Raw genomic sequence first — 26,473 nt, 5'->3', positions numbered from 1 at the left:
GAACCGAGACGAGCAGCGAGCCAAGGCTCTGCAGCTGAATGGCTGATGCTGTAAACTTGCAATTGAAGAAAAGACTCGTCCTGAGGATGCCAAAATCTCTTCTGGAGGAGGGCCCAATAGATGGAAATTAAACCCTGTGACTGTGTTCACAGGGGTCCGAGGATGAGGGAAGAGACGAGGATCTGACTCCGTGTTTCAGAAGGCTTGATTGATTATTTTATGATATATATTATATTAAAACTATACTAAAAGAATAGAATAAAGGATTTAATCAGAAGGCTGGCTAAGAATAGAAAAAGAAAGAATGATAACAAAGGTTTGTGACTGACCAGAGAGTCCGAGCCAGCTGGGCTGTGATTGGCCATTAATTAGAAACAACCACATGAGACCAATCACAGATGCACCTGTTGCATTCCACAGCAGCAGATAACCATTGGTTACATTTTGTTCCTGAGGCCTCTCAGCTTCTCAGGAGAAAAAGTCCCAAGGAAAGGATTTTTCAGAAAATATCATGGCTACAAAACCCAAGTAAACCATTCTCTTTAACAAGGGAGTGAGACCTTCTGTGGCCACCTGGCATTTTGTACCTGTCAGGTGTGGAGAGAGACCCTGCAGTGGCTCCTTCAGCAGTGCCCTCCTCTTCCTCACTGGGACCAGGTGCTCCAGAACCCAAAGCTGCACTAGAAGCAGCTCAAGCCTCCCTAGACTTGGTCCTCCTTGCACTTTTTCCATTTCTGCACCTGTGGCTTTATCCAGGTCACAATCTGGGGGATCACAGAATCCAGCCCAGACTCTGACACCAAGGCCTCACGAGAGTGAAGGGCTCTGCAGCTGGCAGGAGGACATGGAGACACTTGGTTCAGGGGCTGGTGTTGATCCAAAAGTCTCCTTAATCTTGCCTGGGTTTGGGCCAGAAGTCTCAGAGATGCCATTTACCTAAGAAGTTGTGCAGCATCTCTACTGAGCTCCTCAAAAACAACACCAACGAGCCCCAAAGCCTCCTCTGCTCTCCCAAACCCCGCAGGAGCAATTCTGAGAGCCCTGCAGAGCACGGAGGCTCTGAGGGGTGATGCAATCCCTGCAGGAAATGCTGATCTCTCGTGCCACAGCAGACAGCTCGCTGCCAAACCCTGCAGGTCACAGATCCACGGGGCTCGGGTCAGAGCAGGACAAACCCCTCGCTCCAAGGACATTCCTCTCCTCCTGGCTGGCAGGGGCGTGCAGAAAAACAACCAACAAACCAGCAGCCGTGAGTTAATTTCCATTAATCAGCAGATAAAGCGCAGAGTGCTGCAGGCGCACACCGGGTCCTGGCTGCAGGGGAGCTCCTGCCCATTCCTTCCACCAGGAATGCTCATCCCAGAGGCATCCCTGGGTAGAAAACCACATCCGCAGGTCCTGACTGGCAGGGATTTCACACATGAGCTCACCTCTCTGCAGCTGCCTGCTCTTGGCAGAACTGGGAGTTAATTAAGTTCCTTCAGGCAAAAAGGCACAAAAATGCGCAAATTTCTCCACCCTGCCTTGCTGGCATCCCTCAGCCCTCTTGCCAACAGGGAAAAATCATCCCTCCACGTCCTTGCGAGCTCCTGCCATCCCAATTAATAACTGAAAAGGAGTAAGCCAGGTAGATCTTTCCACTGAATAAAATAAATAAATCTTGCCCCTGGAGCATCAGGACCACTGGCACTCTGAAGCGGGCAGTGTCTCAGTGTTGGGTTTTACCCAGGATTTTGTAATAAAGGGTTATGTAATTCCAAGTCATTTCTACTGATGGAATGTGGGAGGTACTGCAAAACACTCCAGAGGATCAGGCAGAAACTTCGTCTGTGAGCGCTTCTGGCAGCTTGCAAATACTTTCCTGTCTCTGAAATTTATGGTTATTAATGTCAGTGCCATGGCTCTGGCAGCACCTCCACTATTTCCAAGCCTTTGGTTCAAAAGAACTGCTCTTGATCAAGAAAATCAGGACAACCATTTCAGCTAGTATTTTTAAAGGTTTTTTTTCTTTCTTTTTTTAATTGCTGTATTGCTTTAGTAAGAAGCTTTCCAAAGCTCAGCACAAAATGATTCCACATTGCTCCATCCACATCTGCAAAAAGCAGCGCTGCTGCAGTGCCAAGGAGGTGACACTGCCACAATTAGGGATGAAAAAGCGAGGCAGGAAGTTATCTGCAGCACAAACAGCTAAACAGCCAGAATATGCATTTGATTAACAGAAGAAACAAAGAAAGTGTGACTCAGCTCGGGCAAATAAGGCTCTTTAAATGAGGCACTCGAGCTGTTCTCCATCCCAGCAGCTGAATTCAGCGCCCTCCGGGCTGGTTTGTGCCTGGAGCTGCTGCTGTGGGCGCAGCTGAGGGGGCACGGGGCAGGACCCAGCTCGGGGGCACGAGCAGAGCTCGCTGCTCATCCCAGCAGGGACAATTCTGCACCCCCTGCTCATCCCAGCCCTGCAATTGGTGTCTCCAGGGACAATTCTGCATTCCTTACACATCCCAGCAGGGACAGTTCTGCATTCCCTGCATGTTCCCACCCTGGAATTGGTGCTGCAGGAACAATTCCGCACTCCCTGCACATCCCAGCCTGGAATTGGTCTCTCCAGGGCCAGTTCTGCCCCCCCTGCTCTCGGGGAGCCCCAGCCCCCCCGGCTCCCAGGAAAGCAGAGGGGACCCGGGTGCTGCCCTGCTCCCAGGCGCTGCTTTAACAAACGCACTCGAGCTCAGCACACACAAAGCTCCCGCCCTGTAAAATCCATAACGGTGCGAGCACAAAGGGATTTAGGCGCCGGAGCTGGCAAAGAGTTACCGCAACAATAACAGAGCAAGCAGCGGGAGCTGCGAGGTGCCCTGGGGACGCAGTGACTCCTACAAACCCCAAACCCAAAGGAAACGTGCTCGGTGCCAGCCCAGAGCTCGGCGGGAAAGAACAAAGCAGGAGGGACTCACTTGTCCAGGATGAAATACAAATCAAACCCTCCGTAGCAGGCAGGACCTCCGTTCTCCCTCTTCCCGCCGTGCCCATCACAGGTGAGGGTGCACACCGCGAGGAAGGCACACTGGAAGCCAAATCTCCAGATGCTTTGCTTTGCAATGGCCATTATATCCAGAGAGGAGGAGAAAAAGAAATCTCTTCTTCCGAGGCTCCTTTATTTCCCAGGTTTCTCCACAAAAGCCATCCAACGACCCCCCCGAAGGTTTAGATGTGTATTGTATTCCTTAAAACTCCACTCGCAACAGTTGTCCACAGGAATTGCAAGACTTTCCCCCTTGTTTCCCTCGCGCTGCTGTTTCTTGGTTTCAGATTTCAAGATGCACAATTCTGTATTTCGCTTTTTTTTTTTTTTTTTAAAGGGACTTGACCCTCAGTCTCCCTGGCAGCTCTGGGAGAGCAGCACCATTGTTTGCCAGGAGCAGGAGCAGCCTCCTCCTCACAAATCCACAAATCCCGCTTTGTCACGGACCTCAGCAAATACAGGGAGGGTTTGTGGCTCCCCCCCCCCGCCTTTAATTATTATTGTTATTATTAAAAATGGCAAGCTCTGCTTTCCCTTAGCGGCAGGAGCTCGGAGAATGCCATCTCGTGGCCACAACTGCAGCGCGTTCACAGCTGCTGAGCGCTCGCAGCGCGGGATCCCAGCCTGGGCTGAGTGCTGAGTTAGGACGGACCGAAAGCCCAGCCCATCCCAGCCCTGCCCTGGCAGGGACGCCTCTCACTGCCCCAGGGCGCTCCAAACCCCGTCCAGCCTGGCCTTGGGCACTGCCAGGGCAGCCACAGCTGCTCTGGGAATTCCATCCCAGCCCCTCTCCCAATATTCCTTCCCCAAATCCCATCTAAACCCGCCCAGGGAATCCTGCAATGGTTTGGGTTGGAGGAGACCCCAAAGCCCATCCAGCCCCACCATGGGTCCCACACCTTCCCGTGTCCCAGGTGGCTCCAGCCTGGCCTTGGGCACTGCCAGGGATCCACAGCTGCTCTGGGAATCCCATCCCACCCTCACAGGGAGGAATTCCTTCCCAAAACCCCACCTAACCCTGCCCTCAAAGCCATTCCCCCCATCCTGTCACTTCGTCTTTATTTCCACACAGACAGAGGAGATGTGCAGGGACATCTTTGTTCTACTCAGAGAGAGAAGAGATGTGCAGGGACATCTTTGTTCCCCACACAGGCAGAAGAGGTGTGCAGAGACATCTTCACTCCCCACACAGGCAGAGGAGATGTGCAGAGACTTCTTTGCTCCCCACACAGGCAAATTTTGAATTTAAAGACCTTTCAAACCTTGGGGCAGCTTGTCAGGAGTGAAGAGCCAGGCCAGGCTCCCTGCCTTGCCTTTTCTCACTCCTCAGCAGTGCTCAGCAGTGCCTGGGCTCACCAAAGCCTGCCCCAAATCCCCACCCTCGCCAAAATCTAAAGCCTGAACTGCCCCTGTTCCAAGGAAACCCAGTGGAGAATATAAATCAATTCACACTCACCTCTCGTTCCACAAACAGCACCCCAGGCTCCAGGGCAGGCAGGAGAGCTCACAGGGAGCACCAATCCCACTGAGGGAGCCCCTGGCACCTCCAGCTCAGCTCTTACTGCTACAGGGGTTCCGAATTTCCCTCCCAGACCCTCAGGGAACCCCAATGCCCTGAGTGCCAACACCTGGTGAGTTCAGTGGGGCTTTCAGGGGGTGCAATGCACTGTGCCAGGCTTTCCAGCTGCCCTGCACTGCTTAAAGTGTTAAATCTGTCTTTAAAACATCCCTAAGCAAGGCTGGAGGAGGAGATGAGATTCTCTGGGTAGCTGTGGGGTCAGAGTGACACAAGGAGAGCTTGGGGAAATGCCAAGGAATGAAGCATCAGCTGGAGCTGGGAGTGCTCTGAGGTGGAGGGAGCTGCTGGCCAAGGGGAACTTTATCTGAGCTTTATCCTGAGATTCTGAATTCCTTCAGGACTATTCCTCTTCATATGCCTGCCTTAAGAGTGTGTATTTATGGTTATGATCTGGTAAGAGCAGCACCAACACTCCAGCTCACGTGGGACACAGGAGGGGTGCTGGAATTTGTCTGCCTTTCCCCCCCTCACAGAAAATGCCAGAAACAAAAACATTATGGAGATTGCAGGGTGTGTGTGAGAGACCTTGGGAGGGCTGAGCGTGTTCCAGGCTCTGTGTGAGAGGATAAGGAGGCGTGAGGTGTTTTAATTGCACACAGCTGTGCAAAGTGAAGCTCCAGCCGGTGCCTTTGGGTTTGGGAGCACCTTCGGGTGGTTCCCTTTGGCTCCCCGGGCTCTGACCTGGCTGATGGGTAATGGCTTTTGCCAACACCTACAATTCCCATTCCCCGTTTTCCAGGGGACCTCAGGAAGCTGTTACAGCACCGTGTGGGAGCTCCCCACGCTCCCAGTGCTGTTCTCACAGTGAAATGATCTCTGCACAGGAATTCCTGCGTGCTGCAGACCCCTCAGAGCCCCCGGCTGTGTCTGCAGAGCTGAACTCAGCCCAGCTGAGCTGGAACTGGCACCACTGCACTCTGCTGGTGCTCTGGGGTGGCAGACTCCTCTGCATGGGACCCGGTGCCTTTTCCATCTCTGCTGTGCAACTCGAGGCTGACACTCAGTGGCCAAGAGGATTTTCTTCTTCCCTGGACTGCTGTAATTATTCAAAGATTTGAGCAACAAGAATCCCAGCCTTGCTTTATGTCAGGGACAGAGCAACACTGTAAATCCCACAAAGGAGACTCCCCTTCCCCTAAAAAAGATAAATTCATTGTTTTTCACTTCTTTCTATCTGCCTTTTTCGCCCCCTAGATTTTTAATGTGAATCATCTTTCCCCAGGCAGGGAAGGAAGGTCCAAAGTGTGAATTCCTTGTTTGTACCACACACACCCTGGGGCCTGCCCAGCCCTCTGACTCTGCTGGGATGAAAAGAGCAGTGAAAGGGCTCAAATGGGGCAAAATATTTTCATGGAGGCGTTCTTAGATGAAAAAGGGTAGAGCAACGACAAACAGGCTGCAGTTATTCCATGATGAAGGAATTTAATTGATTGCTCATCAACTGATCAGTTCCAGCTCAGTCCTCAGGAAGGAGACTCTTGGAGGAAGAGATGCCAGGGAATAATTCCAGCAGGGCTGGATTTGGGCAGCAGCTCAGGAAAGGCAGGATTTACACAAAGTTATCGTTGTGGCAGTAGGTGAGGGCCAAATATTGAAGGACATCGAGCTTGAGGCACGATCCAAGATTGAATTGGGGTCCTTCAAAAACAAGGAAAGCAAAACAATTACCATGAGACAAAGATGCTGTTAAGTGCTCTGGGTCAAGTCAGCTCTGAGCTGAAGGACAGAGGCGCTTAGAACCACCCTTTTATTGACTGGGCATTTCAGGGGAGCTCAGTGTGGGCCAAAACACTCTGAGCCCAAAATTAAGCCCCATTAAGCTGTAAGGGTTTGGTTTGGGTCGTTTATGGGGGCTGTGACCCCACCCTGTTCCAGTCCTGATTGCAGAGATCTCAAACCCTTTGTACAACTGCTGAAGCCCCTGGTTTCTGTGGGATTTGAGGTGGAAGGGCAGCATTTGTGCGTTGGTCATTCCCCAAGGGAACAAATGCCAGGGCACAGAGAGACAGAATTCCTCTGCTTGCACTCACCATGAACTTCATAGGCCACATAAGTTGAGAGCCCTCTGCACATGGAGAAGATGTCTGGTCCATAAGATTCCAGGTCACGAATGGTTCTCCTCATGAGGGTGAATGAGATCTCCTTGGTAGGGGTTCTTGGGTGATTCTGGTTCTAAACATCAACAGCAGCATTCAGCAAGATCAGTGCCCTGCTCTGTTTCACTCCGGGCATACTCCTAGTTTTAGTCATTATAAACATTTCAAGAATAACCTAATTTAGCTGCAACATTGGCCAAACACATAAACCCTCCACTGGAAGCGTCTGAACAAGGGTATTCCAATTTTCAAAAGCTGAAAGTTACATTGTTGTAAAATGTCAGTGAAATTGATAAAAAAATCTAATTAATGGTGTGACGAAGCTGGTCTTTAAAGTACCTGTTGCTTTTGGAAATAGCAAGGTTTCACTTTGCATTAAGTACAACTTTCCAAGCAACTGTTCCTTTTCAATCTTACCCTGATGTCTGCGGCCAGCTGGGGAAGTCCATCAAAGCTGGGCATCTCTGTTCTGTTCATTATGGAAATGTAGCAAGCTCTCTCTGGCAGCACTTTGGTTGCCATAAAGCCCTGTAAAATAAAGTTATTGACCACTTGGAATTTAATCATTAATACTGGAATTTCATACCTATTAAAAAAAGTTTAAAAAACAGTTTTTACTGAGTGTTTGAGCTACTCTGAACAAGCCCCTCCCTACACTCACTGTGTCATAGTTCCAGATGGTTTTCCAGTACCCATGGTTGGTATTTTGCTCAATACTTGCCACCAGCCATTTCCTATTGATGGTCATAATTTGGTAGCCTCCACTAATGGAGATTTTCTTGCTTATTTCAGTCTGTTGATGCTAGAAAAACAAATGAAAGAACACTTAGGCTTTCAAGTGATTATCTCTCCCCAAGGCTTTAGAAAAATGAAAGGTTCAAGGAGATCACTGAAGCAGGGAACACAGAAAGAGCAGCATTGTGGAATTGCTCACTTGTACTCACATAATCAGCAAGTGCTGGAGTCAGGACGAGTCCAAGAAGGACTGCAGTCAAAATCTGAAATCAAAAACAAATACGAAATGTACCTGCAGCTCTGGCTGACAAATCTGGTCATGACAATCCTCCTTTTCTTTTCCTAATCTGATGTTCAAGGGTCCTTCTTGGATCCTTTTTGCTTTCAACCTGGGATTGCATCAGTGCCCCCAAAGGGAGGAACCCTTGCTTTACCCCAGGGGCTGAGCTGCTCCTTCTGGAGGAGCACAACGTCCCCAGAGAAAGCCTTAGTGCTCCAGAGAGGCAGGAGCCCTTCTGAGAGATAAAGGAATGGGTTTGAATCAAAGTTTCAGTTCATAAGGAAGCAAAGCATGCATACTTACAGAGAGATGCATCCTGACTGCAGAGCTGATGCTGCTGAAGGCAGAATAAGAGATGTGAGCCTCCCACCTTTTATTTGTTTTCAGAATTAGGTGTGGAAGGGCTGAATGCTGCAATAAAATTATTTTGTCATTTGTTTCCCTGCTGCATGTCCCTGATAATTATTTCCTGGTGTAACTACTTGATCATTTTGGGGATTGTACTTTTGGAAATTTGGATCTGCTGGAGTCTGATGAAGTAGGAATCTGTTGGTAGGAAAAAAAAATAAATAGGTTTTATTGCCTCCTCCAGCAATGCCACGTGTATGATGTTTCTCCTGCTCAGGCATAACCCCAGTGCCAGAGTGGTGTGAGCTTCCATTGTGGTGCTCCTTGGAGCTTTTCTTGATGTTCCAATTTTTGGGATAGTTTAAAGGAGGTAAGGATTTAGCTTTGTGGATTCCCAGCAGTGTTTCTCCCAATGAAGCATTGGTTGCAGTAGCCAGGTTTTGGGGGATTATTGCCCTTGGAGATCAGATTAAAGGGGAGATGGTTTGTGGCCTCAGAGGGGAGGCTGGGAAGCCCAGCTGGGAACCCCACAAGAGCCATCAGTGCTTTTGCGTCAGGCTTTACATCCAGGCTTTACCCCAGCCTGGTTTTCATGACTGTTTGGGAGCTCTGAGAGGCAAACGTGGGAGGGACACTGCTTCTGTCAGGAATATTGGCTCCCTGACCCAGGCAGGGAACAAGGGACAATCACTCAGCCCTGACAGCCTTGGAACATGATCTACCTGGATCACAGCCTGAGTGGAACGGGGCCATTGTTACCAGCTGGGACAGGCCAGCTGGAAATCTGGGAATTAGGGACAACCATCTCCTGACCCCACAAACAGCAGAGCTAAGGGGGCCTTTGAGCTGCCCTGCACTGCAGTGGGCTCCTCGAGCCTCTCCTGTGGAGTGGGATGTGTCCTGCAGCTTGCAGAGCCTCAGGTTTGCAGTACTCAAAATTTGATTTCCTGAAGACTGGGCTGGAATCCTCCACTCCTGGAGACTCAACCCTAACCCACTGAGAAATGCAAAGGCATCTGACCCCTTTCAGTGAACTCGAGGAGAATTTTTAACAGGTCCTTTTGCACACACAGATAGAGATGTAAACAGCTCCGGGCCTGTGTGGGTGCAAGAGCAGTGATTAGGGTATGAATGTTGCTATCTAGAATCCGTATTTCAGTCTTTGTTGTAACTGTAGTAAACACTGCTGAATCACCTTGTAAATGAGTCAGTGTTTGAATGCTCTTAAACCCTTTGCACCCTCACCCTTTGCACCCCTGGGCTCTGTGTATGCCATTCTGAAGGGATTTGAATTTGATTTTCCTTTGCAGGTTTCATCTATGCAGTAAGCAATAGACCAACCCTTGCCATTGAATTCTGTTAACTTGCACTTCCACAAACTGATGTTGAAACCTGCTGCTAATTGATGTGTACTCTTACTTTTTATACATAATATCCCAAAGTTAAATCTGAAAATGGGTTTGCCTTATTGGCAGGTGCCCTGTGTTCACAGAAGCATGACGAGTTTCCTGGGGAAGTGCTCTGATAAGAGGAGGCTTTGATACCTGCCTGATTGAATGCATGGCATACAGGGAGGTGAGAGAAAAGTGGTCGTGGTAAGCTCAGTGTATTGAACAGTCACTTTTAAAGGAAAAACAATGATCATCAGAAGTAGAGCAGAGATTCCCAGTAAACTTGTAGTGATGCTTTGTGCCAGTGTGCACCTGATTATGGACTAAGGGCTGGTTTGAGTCTGCCAGAACCTGAGGGATGTGGCATGGCTGGTGTTGGTACTCAAGGCAGACTTGTATTCACCTGGATAACCTGGGGCATCCTGCCATTTTTGTTAGAGAAAAGGAAATAATCTTGATTGTAAAGATTTGAGCAACAGGAATCCCTACCTTGTCTCATTTTAGGAACAGAACAACTCTGTAAATCCCACAAAGGAGACTCCCCTTCCCCTATAAAAGGCAAATTCAATGCTTTGCCCTTCTTTCTTTCTGCCTTTTGTGCCACCTGAATCAAGATTCGTAATGTGAGGCATCTTTCCCTGAACAGGGAAGGAAGGTCCTGCCTGTGAATGCCTTGTTTGTACCATCCACACCCTGGGGCTTGCCCAGCTCTTCATCTGTGTCCTGTGTTGGGAGCTGGCAATGAAATGAGCATTTGAAGGGCTCAAATGGGGCAGAAGGGAGACAAAAAATATTTTTGTGGAGGGGTTCTTGGATGAAAAAGGGTAGAGTAATGAGGAACAAGCTGGAGTTAATACATAATGAAGGACTTTATTTGAAAGATGTGGTCACCAGTTAATGTGTGTCAGTATCTAAATCCCCAAGACCATCTCTAAAAGGAGATGTGAGGGAGAATTGCATCAGGGTTTGCCTTGGGCAGCAGCTCGGATCCTCTGTTCTTGATTGAAGAAAAATAAGGTTTTCAGGCCTTGATATTGCCACCACAATAATCCAGATCCACAAGTTTGAGGACATCAAGAGAGATACATGATCCCTGATTCAGTTGGGGTCCTATACAAACAACATCAAAAAAATTTTAAAAAAAGAAAAAAAAAAAGAGGCACTGGCTTAGGTGATTTTAAGTACTCTGTGCATTCACTGACAGCCCTTAAACCTGGCACATTGCACTTGCTTTTTCAACCCCATTGAACCTTTTCAGCTGCCAAAGCAACCTTAAAGCAAAGCAAGCAGTGAGTACGTGGAACTACTGCTAAGCCAGAAATGCAGCAGCTGGAGCCTGAGCTGTGGAGTGTTTTCCAAAGGAGGGTTGGAGACCATCAGCTTGGAGAGAGGCTCAGAATACTTGGATGGTGCCTGAGGATTAACTGCTCTGAGTAAAAGAATTACTTGAATATATTTCAAAAGAATATGGTTTTTGACCTCAATACAAGAACCTCTGTGATTAAGAAACTGACACAGATTGAGTAAATTTACACACATCTCTGTAACAGCAGCTGCTCTTCTACAAGGATGCATGTTTGTTGCTTACTTTGTGTCAATCTCAAGGTGGAAGAGCAGCAATTGTGCATTGCTCATTCCCCAAGGGAAACAAATGCAAGGTCATTCAGAGACAGAATTCCTTTGCTTGCACTCACCGTGAACTTCATAAGCCATGTAGGTGGTGAGTCCACTGCACATAGAGAAGACATCTGATCCGTAAGACCCGAGGTTGCTGACCAATCCATTGGTGACAAAGGTGATCTTCTTGGTAGGCCTTCCAAGGCCAACCTGGTTCTAAATAAAAAACAGCATTCAGCAGGATCAGTGCCAGGAGCTGGTTCCTGCTAGGGCTGTTCCTCACTCTGGAGGTTTGATTCAGGGCTGGGTGTTCCAGTCCCAACTGCCTTTAGGGACACATTTCAACCCCTGTGAGACTGTGGCACCACTGGCAAGCCTTGAAGGCAGCTCCAAAGGCAGATGGCTCCAAGGGAGCCAAGGTGCAGGGAGCCTGAGGGGAAGTGGCAGCACAAGGAGAACACTGATGATGAGGAGTGTGGCCGCTCTGTGGAGCCAGAGCTCCTCCCAAGGCATTTGCTCCGTCCCTGCCCTCGCCCCTCAGGGGCACCCGCGCTGTTGGCTGGCAGGAGAAGTCTCCTCCTGATTCCCTTCTGCCCTACAGGCCTTCCTGCTATTTGAGATGTGTTTTTTTACAGACTCAGTTCTCAGATTTCAAGGGAAGCCAGTGTTTAGCAAAGGTGAATATGCTGAGAGCTGAGATAATTTGTATAATGTCTGCGCTAATGTGAATGGCTGAACTTAAACATGGTATATAGGCCTCTTGAAAAAGTTTAAAAGCTTACCAAAATATTTTTTCTATAAAATTGAAATATATTTCTTCCTCAATTAGATCTTCTAAAGAAAAAATATTTTTCTAGTCTTTGAGAATGTGACTTTATGAAATATACTTAGCAAAGAATTGAAAGTCTTGGTTACTAAGGTAGTATAAAAAGTCAACTGAAATAATTATTTAAATAAGTGTAAAAATAATCTAACTAATCTGGGACTTGGACTCAAAATTAACCTGCACTAAAGGCATCCAAACGAGAATATTGTAATTTCTGAAAGCTTTCAAATAATGTATCTGAAAAATATCACTGAAAATAAGCAGTAAAATGGCTTTTAATTTACCAATTGGTTAAGAGGGTTTTGAAAACAGCAGTGTTTCAGGTAAAAAAAGGAATTTCAAATTCAGTACAATATTCCAAGCAACTGCTGACTTTGAATCTTACCTTGTTCTCTGCAGCATATCTGACAAGAGCATCAAAGGTGGGCATCTCACTCCTGTTCATGGTGGAAATGTAGCACGTTCTCTCTTGCACCAGTTTGGTTGCAATGATGCCCTGTAAAAATAAAACTTGTTGAGCACTTGCAGTTTGGTTTTCCACACAAAAAGATAGGATAAACTCTGAATAACAAGAGTCACAAATGCTGAGAGGAGAGGTTCTACCCCTAATCTTGGACTCAGGATGGTGACAATACAGAAACATGCCCTGTCCCTGGGCCAGCTGTGCCAAGAGCCAGGCTCCCAGTAAAGGTTTTGAAGGAGCCCCCTCCCTGCCACTCACCGTGTTGTAGTTCCAGATGGTTTTCCAGGAGAACTGCTCGCTCCTTTGCTCGAAAATCACCTCATGTGTTTGACTGCTGAGGGTCATGTTTTGGAAAACACAGGCACCAGAGAAATGGCAGTTGTGACCTGGAATCTGCTGAGACTGAAAAGCCAAGAGAAAGCAGATATGTAACTTTTGAAGGCAGACAGTGATGTCCCCAAAGCTTCTGAAAAATCCCTGCTGCAACGGACGAAGTGCTGCCCCCTGGGAAGTGCTGGCACTGCCCTCAGTCTTTTCCAAAGGACCCAGAATCAAGGGAGCATTCCTTTTTAAGGATTCAGTGAATCATTGCTGCATCTGACAGCTGCCATCTGCTGCCTTTAGAGGTTGATGCATGCTAGAGCCCTGGCCAGAGGAAATCCACGCTCAAGGTCCTGAACAGAAACCTCTGCTGACCCATTGCTCTCTTTCAGCATCTGCACCCTCAGGCAGGAACCTCTCAAAAGAGGAGATGCCAGGCAAGAAGGGCATCAGGGTTGGCTTTGAGCCCCCCAAATTGGTTCAAGAAAGGGAAGGGCTAAGGTTTTCTCACCTGCCCATTGCCATGGAAATTACCAGTGCAGTACTTCAGGTCCACAACTTGCAGGACATCAAGGGAAATGCATGATCCCAGATTCACCTGGGGTCCTTGCAAACCTGGAAAAGAAAAGAAAAAACATCATGAGGTGATGCCAAAGACTTTGGCTGCCTTTCTACAGAATGGTGGTGGTGTTGCTCAGAGCCAGCCATGTTCTGAAGAACTGCTGCTCTGGGAATGTCTGAGTTGTATGAGGGACAGATTCTCTTGGAGTCCCCAAATAGCACCGGCTCTGCGGCTCAGCCAGGAATACTCACAAAGACCTGATCTTGAGCACCCTTAGGGATTTCCTGTGCAGAAATTGGAGCTCTATTGCAATTTGTCCTGAGATTCCCAATGGCTGGGCATTGCATGGTGAGGCTGCTGCCAGTTCATGGGCCCAGACTCATTAAAATTACTGGAAAGGAGCTGTAGGGTTTGGTTTGGGTAATTTATGGGGGCTGTGACATCACCCTGTTCCTGTCCTGATCTGCAAAGATGTTGAAGCCTTTGTGCAACTGCTGAAGCCCTTGGTTTCTGTCTGACTTGAGGTGGAAATGTAGCAATTTTGCATTGGTCATTCCTCAGGAGAGAAAAATTCCAGGTCACTGAGAGACAGAATTCCTTTGCTTGCACTCACCATGAACTTCATAAGCCATGTAGGTGGTGAGTCCACTGCACATAGAGAAGACATCTGATCCATAAGACCTCAGGTTGTTCACCAATGCACTGGCAACAAAGGTGATCTTCTTGGTAGGTCTTCCAAAACCAATCTGATTCTAAACATGAAATTACAGCAATCAGCCAGATAAGTGTCAGGAGCTGTTTTCTGCTAGGCATATTCCCCAGGGGAAAGGCTGTGGACTAGGGAGATGCTCTCTCACACCCAAAAGGAAAAGGGAGTCTGGCCAAGAGCAGCTGCAACATCAAGCTCTGTGCCGACCAATGCAGCTTGGTACTGAAATGTCTGCGACGAACTTTGAGATCTTGGCATGCCAAGAGAATGAAGGCCCTTGAAGGGCTCCTCAATGAAAGGCTTTGCCCACCAAGCAGCACAGATCAACATCCTCAGAGAAAGTGGAGATGAGAAAGAGAATGGTGCAGGCCCCTTTCTTCTTTCAGCAAAGCATTCCTCTGAAAAAATCCCAAGCCTCACTAGTGTTGAGAAAGAGAGAATCCTGCCACTTGTGAGAACCTCATCCTGTCCAGAAGGAAAAAGCAAATGAAAAAATGGGCCAAGGAACTTCGGGGTCAGGATTCTGCTACACCTTTGGAACCTTACCCTGCTCTCTTCTGCCAGGTGGGCCAGGTTATCAAAGTGGGGCATCTCATTTCTGTTCATGGTGGAAATGTAGCAGGCGTTCTGTTGAGTGACTTTGGTTGCAATGACACCCTGTGAAATAAAGTTATTGAGAACTCGTACTTCACTCTTTCAAGCCTTGGGATTGTAAAAACCCTTTCTTAAAACCGGAACAAGTGCAGGAAGATTCTACTTGAAATTGTGCACTCAAAATGGTCAGAATAAGGAAATAATCACCATCCCTGGGCCAGCTGTACATGCTGCCAGTCTCCTCATACACCTTGTGAAGAAGCCCCCTCCCTGCCACTCACCGTGTTGTAGTTCCAGATGGTTTTCCAGGACCCACTGATGCTCGTTTGTTCAATGATTGCCACACGCCATTGCCTGTTGATGGTCACAATTTGGGAGTGACCACCGATGATGACTTGAGTGTTGTTGAAGATGCTGCCTTGAGTGTTGTTGAAGATGCCACCTGGAATTTGCTGAGACTGAAAAGCCAAGTGAAAGCAGGTATTTAGCCTTTGAAGAAAGGCAGTGATGTCCGCAAAGCATCTCAAGTCCCACCCCAATTTGGTTCAAGAAAGGTAAGGGTCAGGTTTTCTCACCTGTCCATTGCCATTGCCAGTGCAGTACTTCAGATCCACAACTCTCAGGACATCCAGGGTAATGCATGATCCCAGATTGACTTGGACTCCTTGGGAAGCAAGAAAGGAAGAAACAAAACCCCATGAGCTAATGTCTAAGACCTGGGATGCCATTTAAATTGTCACTCAGCTCTGACCTGAAGGACAGCTGGAGACACTTTTTATTAACTGGGCATTACAGTGGAGCCCAGTGTCAGCTGGAAGACTCTGGGCCCAAAATTTGAGCCTCCTTAAGCTTCCCGGAAAGGAGCTGTAAGAGTTTGCTTTGGGTCATTTATTGGGGCTGTGACCCCACCCCATTCCAATCCTGATCTGCAAAGATGCTGAAACGTTTGTGCAACTGAAGAAGCCCCTGGTTTCTGCCTGACTCAAGGTGGGAGAACACCAATTGTCCATTGGTCATTCCCCAGGGGAAACAAATGCCAGGTCTGTTAGAATTCCTTTGCTTGCACTCACCGTGAACTTCATAAGTCATGTAGGTGGTGAGTCCACTGCACATAGAGAAGACATCTGATCCGTAAGACCTGAGGTTGCTGACCAATCCATTGGTGACAAAGGTGATCTTCTTGGTAGGTCTTCCATGACCAAACTGGTTCTAAACATCAAATACCAGCATTCAGCAAGCTCAGTGTTGGGATCTGGTCCCTGCTAGACATATTCCCTAGGGAAAAGGCTGAGGAATAGGCAGACACTCTTTTGCACCACAAAGGGAAAGGGAGTCTGGCCAAGAGAAGGAGCCATGCAAAGTTCTGAGCTGCCAACGCAGTCTGGTACTGAATAATGTCTGTAGGATTTTGAGACTTTGCATGTCAGGAGAATCAAGGCCCGTAAAGGGCTCCTCAGAGAAAGGCTGTGGCAAGCAAACTGCAGAGCTCAACATCCCCCGAGAAAGTGGACATGAGGAAGGGAATGGTGCAGACCCTTTTAAGTTTAAGCAAACCATTCAGCTGAAAAATTCCCAATCCCCACTACTGCTGAGAGAAAGAAAATCCAGCCACTTGTGACAACATTCTTCTGTCCAGAAGAAAAAAGCACATGAAGAATCGGGCCAATGAACTCCATGCTCAGGAAGCTGCTGCTCCTTGGGAAGATTACCTTGCTCTCTTGTGCCAGGTGGGCCAGGTTATCAAAGCGGGGCATCTCATTTCTGTTCATGGTGGAAATGTAGCAGGCATTCTGCTGAGTGACTTTGGTTACAATGATGCCCTGGGAAATTAAAATATTAAGAAATTGCACTTCAGTCTTTCACTCATTGGAATTGGAGAAAAACCTTTGTTCAAACAGAAACAAATTCAGAGTGTTTGTACTCCAAACTGTGCTCTCAACTCAGCCAGAATAAGGAAACAAGCAAGATCTCTGGGACGGCTCTATCAGGAGCCAGTCTCCTCATATACTCTGTGAGCAAGTCCCCTCCATGCCACTCACCGTGTTGTAGTTCCAGATGGTTTTCCAGGACCCAGTGCCAGCCTTTTTCTCAATGATGGCCACACGCCATTGCCTGTTGATGGTCACAATCTGGGACTGGCCACCAATGATGACGACTTGTGAGCTGCCCTCACCACCGGGAATCTGCTGAGACTAAAAAGCCAAGGGGAAGAAGATGTTTCACCTTTGAAGGGAGTCAGTTATGCCCCGAAAGCTTCTGAAAAATCCCTGCTACAATGGAAGAAGTGCTGCCCCCTGGGAAGTGCCATCCCTGTGCTCAGTCTTTCCTAAAGGACCCAGAATCAGGGCTGTGGTGCAGGGCAGAGGGTCTAAGGAGGACTGGCCACAGTTAATCCATGCTCAAACTCCTGGATAGAATCCTGTCCTGACCCATTTTTCTGTTTCAGCATCTGCACCCTCAAGAAGGAACCTCTCAAAAGAGAAGATGGCAGGCAAGAAGGGCATCAGGGTTGGCTTGGGCAGCAGCTCAGGTTGCCCCCAATTTGGTTCAAGAAAGGTAAGGGTCAGGTTTTCTCACCTGTCCATTGCCATTGCCAGTGCAGTACTTCAGATCCACAACTCTCAGGACATCCAGGGTAATGCATGATCCCAGATTGACTTGGACTCCTTGGGAAGCAAGAAAGGAAGAAACAAAACCCCATGAGCTAATGCCTGAGACCTGGGCTGCCATTTAAATCATCAGTCAGCTCTGACCCGAGGTACAGCAGTTCTTAGGGAGACACTTTTTGTTAACTGGGCATTACAGGGGAGCTGAGTGTCAGCTGACACACTCTGGGCCCAAAATTTAAGCCTCCTTAAGCTTCCTGGAAAGGAGCTGTGAGGGTTTGCTTTGGGTTATTTATGGGGGCTGTGACCCCACCCTGTTCCAGTCCTGATCTGCAAAGATGCTGAAACCTTTGTGCAACTGAAGAAGCCCCTGGTTTCTGCCTGACTCAAGGTGGGAGAACACCAATTGTCCATTGTCCATTCCCTAGGGCAAACAAATGTTAGGTCTGTTAGAATTCCTTTGCTTGCACTCACCGTGAACTTCATAAGTCATGTAGGTGGTGAGTCCACTGCACATAGAGAAGACATCTGATCCGTAAGACCTGAGGTTGCTGACCAATCCATTGGTGACAAAGGTGATCTTCTTGGTAGGTCTTCCATGACCAAACTGGTTCTAAACATCAAATACCAGCATTCAGCAAGGTCATTGTTGGGATCTGGTCCCTGCTAGGCATATTCCCTAGCGGAAAGGCTGTGGAATAAGATGATCTCTTGCACCCCAGTGGGAAAGACAGTCTGGCCAAGAGAAGCTGCAACACCAAGTTCTGAGCTGAACAATGCAATGTGATACTGAAATGTCTGTGATGAACTCTGAGATCTTGGCATGCCAAGAGAATGAAGGCCCTTGAAGGCCTCCTCAGAGAAAGGCTTTGACCAGCAAACTGCAGAGCTCAAGATTCTCAGACAATGTGGAACCTGGGGACGGAATATTGCAGCCTCTTTCTTCTTTCAGCAAAGCATTCCTATGAAAAATTCCCAAGTCCCACTAGTGTTGAGAAAAAGAAAATCCTGCCACTTGTGAAAATCTTGTCCTCTCCTTCAGATACAATCACATGAAGATATGTCCCAGTTAAATCCCGGGTCAGGACTCTGTTACCCCTTGGGAACCTTACCTTGCTCTCTTGTGCCAGGTGGGCCAGGTTATCAAAGCGGGGCATCTCACTTCTGTTCATGGTGGAAATGTAGCAGGCATTCTGCTGAGTGACTTTGGTTACAATGATGCCCTGGGAAATTAAAATATTAAGAAATTGCACTTCAGTCTTTCACTCATTGGAATTGGAGAAAAACCTTTGTTCAAACAGAAACAAATTCAGAGTGTTTGTACTCCAAACTATGCTCTCAACTCAGCCAGAATAAGGAAACAATCCCCATCTCTCTGCCAGCTGTATCAGGAGCCAGTCTCCTCATTTGCACTGTGAGCAAGTCCCCTCCATGCCACTCACCGTGTTGTAGTTCCAGATGGTTTTCCAGGACCCAGTGCCAGCCTTTTTCTCAATGATGGCCACACGCCATTGCCTGTTGATGGTCACAATCTGGGACTGGCCACCAATGATGACGACTTGTGAGTTGCCCTCACCACCGGGAATCTGCTGAGACTAAAAAGCCAAGGGGAAGAAGATGTTTCACCTTTGAACAGACACAGTGATATCCCCAAAACTTCTGAAAAATCCCTTCTACAAGTAAAGCAGCGCTGCCCCCTGGGAAGTGCCATCCCTGTGCTCAGTCTTTCCTAAAGGACCCAGAATCAGGGCTGTGGTGCTGGGCAGAGGGCCAAGGAGGACTGGCCACAGTTAATCCATGCTCAAACTCCTGGATAGAATCCTGTCCTGACCCATTTTTCTGTTTCAGCATCTGCACCCTCAAGAAGGAACCTCTCAAAAGAGGAGATGCCAGGCAAGAAGGGCATCAGGGTTGGCTTTGGGCAGCAGCTCAGGTTGCCCCCAATTTGGTTCAAGAAAGGTAAGGGTCAGGTTTTCTCACCTGTCCATTGCCATTGCCAGTGCAGTACTTCAGATCCACAACTCTCAGGACATCCAGAGTAATGCATGATCCCAGATTCACGTGGTGTCCTTGAAAAGCAAGAAAGGAAGAAAGAAAACCCCATAGCCTAATCCCTAAGACATTGGCTGCCATTTAAATCATCAGTCAGCTCTGACCTGAGGGATAGAGGTTGTTAGGGCAATGCTTTTCCTTGACTGGGAATTACAGGGGAGATAAGTGGCAGCTGAAACACTCGTTCGACAAAATTAAGTCTCCTAGCCTGTTCCAGTCCTGATCTGCAAAGATGCTGAAACCTTTGTGCAACTGAAGAAGCCCCTGGTTTCTGCCTGACTCAAGGTGGGAGAACACCAATTGTCCATTGGTCATTCCCCAGGGGAAACAAATGCCAGGTCTGTTAGAATTCCTTTGCTTGCACTCACCGTGAACTTCATAAGTCATGTAGGTGGTGAGTCCACTGCACATAGAGAAGACATCTGATCCGTAAGACCTGAGGTTGCTGACCAATCCATTGGTGACAAAGGTGATCTTCTTGGTAGGTCTTCCAAGACCAAACTGGTTCTAAACATCAAATACCAGCATTCAGCAAGCTCAGTGTTGGTTGTGTCTGTGGCTAGACATATTCCTTAGGGGAAAGGCTGAGGAATAGGCAGACACTCTTTTGCACCACAAAGGGAAAGGGAGTCTGGCCAAGAGAAGGAGCCATGCAATGTTCTGAGCTGACCAGTGCAGTTTGGTATTGAAAGGCCACAAAAGACTTTAAGGTCCTGGCATGACAAAAAAATCAAGGCCCTCAAAGAGCTGCTCAGAGAAAGTGTTTTCAGCAAGCTGCAGAGCTCAAGATATTCAGAGCAATCAGAACTCAGAAAGGGAATGTGCAGCCCTTTTCCTCTTTCAGCAAAGCATTCCTATGGAAAATTCCCAAGCCCCACTAGTGCTGAGAAAAAGAAAATCCAGCCACTTGTGAGAACCTCATCCTGTCCAGAAGGTAAAAGCACATGAAGAAACGGTCAATGAACTCCAGGGTCAGGATTCTGCTACTCCTTGGGAACCTTACCCTGCTCTCTTCTGCCAGGCGGGCCAGATTATTGAAGCTGGGCATCTCATTCCTGTTCATGACGGAAATGTAGCAGGTGTTCTGCTGAGTGACTTTGGTTGCAATGACACCCTGTGAAAGGAAATTATTGAGTACTTGGATTTCATTTTTTCATGTCCTGATAGTGGAGAAAACCCTTTGTTAAAACAGAAGAGCAGGCCAAGAGTTCCTACCTCAAATTGCGCACTCAAGATGGTCAGAATAAGGAACAAACCCCATGTCTGGGACAGCTGTACATGCTGACAGTCACCTCATTTGTTTTATGAACAAGTCACCCATGCCACTCACCGTGTTGTAGTTCCAGATGGTTTTCCAGGACCCACTGATGCTCGTTTGCTCAATGATTGCCACACGCCATTGCCTGTTGATGGTCACAATTTGGGACTGGCCACCAATGATGACGACGTGTGTGTTGCTGCCCTGTGTGTTGTTGAAGATGTCACCTGGAATCTGCTGAGACTAAAAAGCCAAGGGAAAGAAGACATTTAATCTCTGAACAGAGACACTGATGTCCCTAAAGCTTCTGAAAAATCCCTGCTGCAATGGAAGAAGTGCTGCCCCCGTGAAGTGCCGACTCTGACCTCAGTTTTTTCCAGAGGACACAGAATCAAGGCTGTGACAGTGGGCAAAGACTGTAAGAATTCTTTTCAGCATTCAGTGAATCATTGCTGCATCTGACAGCTGTCATCTGGTGCCTTTGGAGGTTGATGAGTGACTTAGGACTGGCCACTGTTAATCCGTGCTCAAAGGCCTGGATGAAAACATCTCCCGACCCATTGCTCTCTTTCAGCATCTGCACCCTTTAGCTGGAACCTCTCAAAAGAGAAGATGCCAGGCAAGAAGGGCATCAGGGTTGGCTTTGGGCAGCAGCTCTGAAGCTCCCCCCATTTGCTTCAAGAAAGGTAAGGGTCAGGTTTTCTCACCTGTCCATTGCCATTGCCAGTGCAGTACTTCAGATCCACAACTCTCAGGACATCCAGGGTAATGCATGATCCCAGATTGACTTGGACTCCTTGGGAAGCAAGAAAGGAAGAAACAAAACCCCATGAGCTAATGCCTGAGACCTGGGCTGCCATTTAAATCATCAGTCAGCTCTGACCCGAGGTACAGCAGTTCTTAGGGAGACACTTTTTATTAACTGGGCATTACAGGGGAGCCCAGTGTCAGCTGAAACACTCTGGGCCCAAAATTTAAGCCTCCTTAAGCTTCCTGGAAAGGAGCTGTGAGGGTTTGCTTTGGGTTATTTATGGGGGCTGTGACCCCACCCTGTTCCAGTCCTGATCTGCAAAGATGCTGAAACCTTTGTGCAACTGAAGAAGCCCCTGGTTTCTGTCTGACTCAAGGTGGGAGAACACCAATTGTCCATTGGTTATTCCCCAGGGGAAACAAATGCCAGGTCTGTTAGAATTCCTTTGCTTGCACTCACCGTGAACTTCATAAGTCATGTAGGTGGTGAGTCCACTGCACATAGAGAAGACATCTGATCCGTAAGACCTGAGGTTGCTGACCAATCCATTGGTGACAAAGGTGATCTTCTTGGTAGGTCTTCCAAGACCAAACTGGTTCTAAACATCAAATACCAGCATTCAGCAAGCTCAGTGTTGGTTGTGTCTGTGGCTAGACATATTCCTTAGGGGAAAGGCTGAGGAATAGGCAGACACTCTTTTGCACCACAAAGGGAAAGGGAGTCTGGCCAAGAGAAGGAGCCATGCAATGTTCTGAGCTGACCAGTGCAGTTTGGTATTGAAAGGCCACAGAAGACTTTAAGGTCCTGGCATGACAAAAAAAATCAAGGCCCTCAAAGAGCTGCTCAGAGAAAGTGTTTTCAGCAAGCTGCAGAGCTCAAGATATTCAGAGCAATCAGAACTCAGAAAGGGAATGTGCAGCCCTTTTCCTCTTTCAGCAAAGCATTCCTATGGAAAATTCCCAAGCCCCACTAGTGCTGAGAAAAAAAATCCAGCCACTTTTGAGAACCTCATCCTGTCCAGAAGGTAAAAGCACATGAAGAAACGGTCAATGAACTCCAGGGTCAAGATTCTGCTACTCCTTGGGAGCCTTACCCTGCTCTCTTCTGCCAGGCGGGCCAGATTATTGAAGCTGGGCATCTCATTCCTGTTCATGACGGAAATGTAGCAGGTGTTCTGCTGAGTGACTTTGGTTGCAATGACACCCTGTGAAAGGAAATTATTGAGTACTTGGATTTCATTTTTTCATGTCCTGATAGTGGAGAAAACCCTTTGTTAAAACAGAAGAGCAGGCCAAGAGTTCCTACCTCAAATTGCGCACTCAAGATGGTCAGAATAAGGAAACAAACCCCATGTCTGGGACAGCTGTACATGCTGCCAGTCTCCTCATACATTTTGTGAAGAAGCCCCCTCCCTGCCACTCACCGTGTTGTAGTTCCAGATGGTTTTCCAGGACCCACTGATGCTCGTTTGCTCAATGACAGCCACATGCCATTGCCTGTTGATGGTCACAATTTGGGACTGGCCACCAATGATGACTTGAGTGTTGTTGATGATGCTGCCTTGAGTGTTGTTGAAGATGTCACCTGGAATCTGCTGAGACTAAAAAGCCAAGGGAAAGAAGACATTTCATCTTTGAACAGAGGCAGTGATGTCCCCAAAGCATCTGAAAATCCCTGCTACAATGAAAGAAGTGTCGGGAAGCCTCAGTTTTTTTCCAAAGGAGCTAGAATCAAGGCTTTGGCAGTGGGCAGAGGCCCTAACAATTCTTTTCATAGCTTCCGTGATTCATTGCTGCACCTGACAGCTGCCCTCTGGTGGCTTTAAATGTTGATGTGTGAAAGAGCTCTGGCCAGAGTAAATCCCTTCTCAAAGGTCTTGGATGGAAATCTCTGCTGGCCCATTGCTCTCTTCTACCATCTGCACCATCAAGAAGGAACCTCTCAAAAGAGGAGATGCCAGGCAGGAAGGACAACAGGGCTGGCTTTGGGCAGCAGCTCTGGAAACCCCAACATTTGATACATGAAAAGGGAAGGGCTAAGTTTTCTCACCGGGATATTGCCATTCCAATTGCCATTGCCACCACAGTAATTCAGCTCTACAATTCTCAGAACATCGAGGGTAATGCATGATCCCAGATTCACCTGGGGTCCTTGCAAATCTGGAAAAGAAAAGACAAAACCCCATGAGATGATGTCTAAGACCTCGGCTGGCGTTCTGCAGGAGGATTTCTTTGGGTTTTGAGGTGGAAGAGCAGCAACTGTGCCTGAGTCACGCCCCAAGGGAAAATAAGGCCAGGTCAGTAACACTCAGAATTGCCATGCTTGCACTCACTGGTAACTTCGGTAGCCATGTAGGTGGTGACTCCGCTGCACATAGCCGCAATCTCTGTTCCATAGGAGTAGAGGTTGTTGACCAGTCCATTGGTGACAAAGGTGATCTTCTTGGTAGGTCTTCCAAGACCCATCTGGTTCTAAACAACAAATACCAACATTCAGCAAGATAATACAGAATAATGTAACTGCAAAATATTACCAAAAGTATCAGCAATAAAATGTCTTACTATTTACCCACTGGTTAAGAAGGTTTGTAAAATAGCATTGTCTCAGCCAAAAAATTAATATCAACTACAGTAAGATATTTTGAATCTTACCCCATTCTGTGAAGCCAGGTGGGCCAGATTCTCAAAGCTGGGCATCTCATTTCTGTTCATGACAGAAATGTAGCAGGTGTTCTGTTGCACCAATTTGGTTGCAATGATACCCTGTAAGAAAAAGTTATTAATCACTTGCAATTCAGTTTTTTAAGCCTTGGGACTGGAGAAAACCCTTTGTTAAAACAGGAACAAATGCCAAGGGTTGCTGCCCCAAATCATGGACTCCAGATGTACAGAAAAAGGAAACAATCCCCATTCCTGGGCGAGCTCTACCAGGAGCCAGTCTCTTCACCTGCTTTGTGAACAAGCTTGCTCCCTGCCACTCACCGTGTTGTAGTTCCAGACGGTTTTCCATGAGAACTGGTTGCTCCTTTGTTCAATAACCACCACACGTGTCAGACTACTTAGAGTCAGATTTTGGAAAACACCACCAACAGAGACCTGGCAGTTGTTACCCAACTGCTGAGACTGAAAAGGCAAGGAAAAGAAGATGTTTAGTCTGAAGGGAGGCAGTGATGTCCCCACAGTTTTAGAAAAATCCCTGCTACATTGGAAGGGCTGCTCTCTGCTAAGTGCCATCACAATCTGTGATCGGCCACTAGTGATGGGGACCTCAGTCTCTACCCCAAGGATGACTTGCTGGTTTTCAATTTTTTGCTGAGACTCAATTAAAAAATGAGACATTCTTAGATTTTCAAGCTAGTCAGTGATCTCCTAAAATTTTAACAAAAATCTTTGCTAGACTAGAATAAGTTCTACCACATAGAGAGTGCCAGTTTCATCTGTCAGAGAAAATTTCAATTTGTTTCCTCCAAAGGGGTGGAAAGAAAAAGGAGAACTCATGAAGCAGGGGACATAGAAAGAGCAGCATTGTGGAATTGCTCATTTGTACTCACATAATCAGCAAGTGCTGGAGTCAGGACGAGTCCAAGAAGGACTGCAGTCAAAATCTGAAATCAAAAACAAATACAAAATATAACTGCAGCTCTGGCTGACAAATCTGGTCATGACAATCCTCCTTTTCTTTTCCTAATCTGATGTTCAAGGGTCCTTCTTGGATCCTTTTTGCTTTCAACCTGGGATTGCATCAGTGCCCCCAAAGGGAGGCATCCTTGCTTTACCCCAGGGTGCTCAAAGTAGACACATTTCACACTTGCTCTTCCAAGAGCTGAACCTCAAGATGTTTCTCAGACCTCTGCAGGCACACAGAGGTATTTTACAAGAGTGAGGAGAAAGCTTTTCCATTTCTTCTGCTCTGGCATTACAGGGAAGGGCTTGATGCACGAGTGCAGTGCTCCAGTGGTGCAAAAGCATTGACAACAAGCCCTTCTGAGAGATAAAGGAATGGGTTTGAATCAAAGTTTCAGTTCATAAGGAAGCAAAGCATGCATACTTACAGAGACATGCATCCTGACTGCAGAGCTGATGCTGCTGCAAGTAGGAAGAACAATGTGAACCCTCCACCTTTTATATGTTTTCTGAATTAGGTGTGGAAGGACTGAATGTTGCAATAAAATTATTTTGTGATTTGTATCCCTGCTGCATTTCACTGAAAATTATTTCCTGCCGTAACTACTTGATAAACACGGGGATTATACTTCTGCAAATTCTGACCCGATAATTATCAGATAAAACTCCATTTCTAGTAAAAAATTAAATATGCTTTGCAGTAACTTTCTGACATGTACTAATTACTTCTGAAACTTTACATCAAACTTACGATCAGAGATAGCCTTGGCTTTAAGCAAACAAAAAAACCCGCTTTCAATTAGTCTGAATAAATAAAAGCATTTGCACTTTCCAAAATGCCCTTTATGTTCTTTGTAACCATAGAACCTACAAAAATACGTGCCCCAAGTATAACATGGCCACTGAAAACTGTTTTACCAGAATCACAGAGGACCCACAAGAATCATCAGGTCCAGCTCCTGGGCCTGCACAAGAACAGTCCCCAGGAGTCCCACCTGGGAATATTGTCCAAACACTCCTTTGTAGTGCGATAGAATGTGAGAAAATATAGTGCAGAAGGTAATCTCACCCGAGGAGTTGCAGCTGTACTAATAACCAGAGATTAGGAGCAGGCCTCAATCTCCCCTCAGCCTCCCCGGCTGAACACACCAGATACCCTCAGTTGTTCCTGCCATGGCTTTTCCTTGAAGCCGTCTTCATAGCCCAACGCCAAGTTTTCAATTTCATTCTGTGAGCAACCCAGCTCTATGGCACCAAAACTATTCAGCTGCAATCCAGCAGCTTGTTTTAAAAGGCAGTATGGCTAGGTGTGGGGATTTATGCATAAAAATAAGGTCTAAACGCTGTTGCACGTGCAGTATGAAATTGAATGCTTGTCTCAGTTTCACTTGTGAAATCTTCAAGCCCGAAGCGGTATTTTTGATGCGTACAGATACACCAAACGGGCAATGCAGTCAACAGGCTACTTTACGAGCAGCAGCGCCGGTGTGGATTTGTGAGGGGTGGACCGTGCTTTCCCTCTCTCGCTGCTGCCCGACGAGAAACACCGAGAAAACCCCTACGTTGCCCGCGAGGAATTCGCCCTTTGCTCAAGGAATTAACCCTCGTGCTTTTGTTGCGCCGCGGGACGGCTTGAGAGAGCCAGA

At 47.4% G+C, this 26,473-nt stretch overlaps 4 protein-coding genes across 4 annotated transcripts in view; all 4 read right to left on the bottom strand.

Annotated features, from left to right (window-relative positions):
- ANTXR1 (ANTXR cell adhesion molecule 1) overlaps positions 1–3,462 on the bottom strand; it is a 39,433-nt gene extending 35,971 nt beyond the window's left edge. Inside the window, exon 1 of the mRNA XM_030964143.1 lies at positions 2,949–3,462. Coding sequence (XP_030820003.1) covers positions 2,949–3,100 — 152 coding nt within the window. The 5' untranslated portion in view covers positions 3,101–3,462. The remainder of the gene's footprint in view (positions 1–2,948) is intronic.
- Positions 3,463–6,144: 2,682 nt separating this feature from the next.
- Positions 6,145–8,648, bottom strand: LOC115912513 (gastrokine-1-like). The gene is given in 7 exon segments (XM_030964097.1): positions 6,145–6,233; positions 6,626–6,767; positions 7,109–7,219; positions 7,353–7,493; positions 7,636–7,709; positions 7,712–7,815; positions 8,632–8,648. Coding segments are annotated over 7 exon segments (678 nt in total).
- A 1,818-nt stretch (positions 8,649–10,466) lies between these two features.
- Positions 10,467–12,722, bottom strand: LOC115912512 (gastrokine-1-like). Its single transcript, XM_030964096.1, has 4 exons — positions 12,610–12,722; positions 12,274–12,384; positions 11,140–11,278; positions 10,467–10,555 (listed from the first exon to the last, which is right to left on the bottom strand). The coding sequence occupies exons 1-4, from the start codon at positions 12,694–12,696 to the stop codon at positions 10,467–10,469; spliced, it is 426 nt and encodes a 141-aa protein (XP_030819956.1). The 5' UTR covers positions 12,697–12,722.
- A 446-nt stretch (positions 12,723–13,168) lies between these two features.
- Positions 13,169–25,267, bottom strand: LOC115912511. The gene is made up of 25 exons (XM_030964095.1): positions 25,256–25,267; positions 24,186–24,326; positions 23,856–23,966; positions 23,537–23,675; positions 23,254–23,363; positions 22,628–22,804; positions 22,298–22,408; positions 21,664–21,802; positions 21,161–21,249; positions 20,526–20,696; positions 20,199–20,309; positions 19,564–19,702; positions 19,124–19,212; positions 18,586–18,738; positions 18,256–18,366; positions 17,618–17,756; positions 17,115–17,203; positions 16,577–16,729; positions 16,247–16,357; positions 15,608–15,746; positions 15,113–15,201; positions 14,819–14,995; positions 14,490–14,600; positions 13,848–13,986; positions 13,169–13,287 (listed from the first exon to the last, which is right to left on the bottom strand). Exons 1-25 carry the CDS (start codon positions 25,265–25,267, stop codon positions 13,169–13,171), a joined length of 3,069 nt encoding a protein of 1,022 aa, XP_030819955.1.
- Positions 25,268–26,473: the final 1,206 nt, after the last annotated feature.

The sequence above is a fragment of the Camarhynchus parvulus genome, chromosome 22 (genome assembly GCF_901933205.1).
Source record: "Camarhynchus parvulus chromosome 22, STF_HiC, whole genome shotgun sequence".
NCBI lineage: Eukaryota > Metazoa > Chordata > Aves > Passeriformes > Thraupidae > Camarhynchus > Camarhynchus parvulus.
The sequence above is the reverse complement of the archived record's forward strand: the minus strand, read 5'-3'. Positions and strand labels throughout refer to the sequence as shown.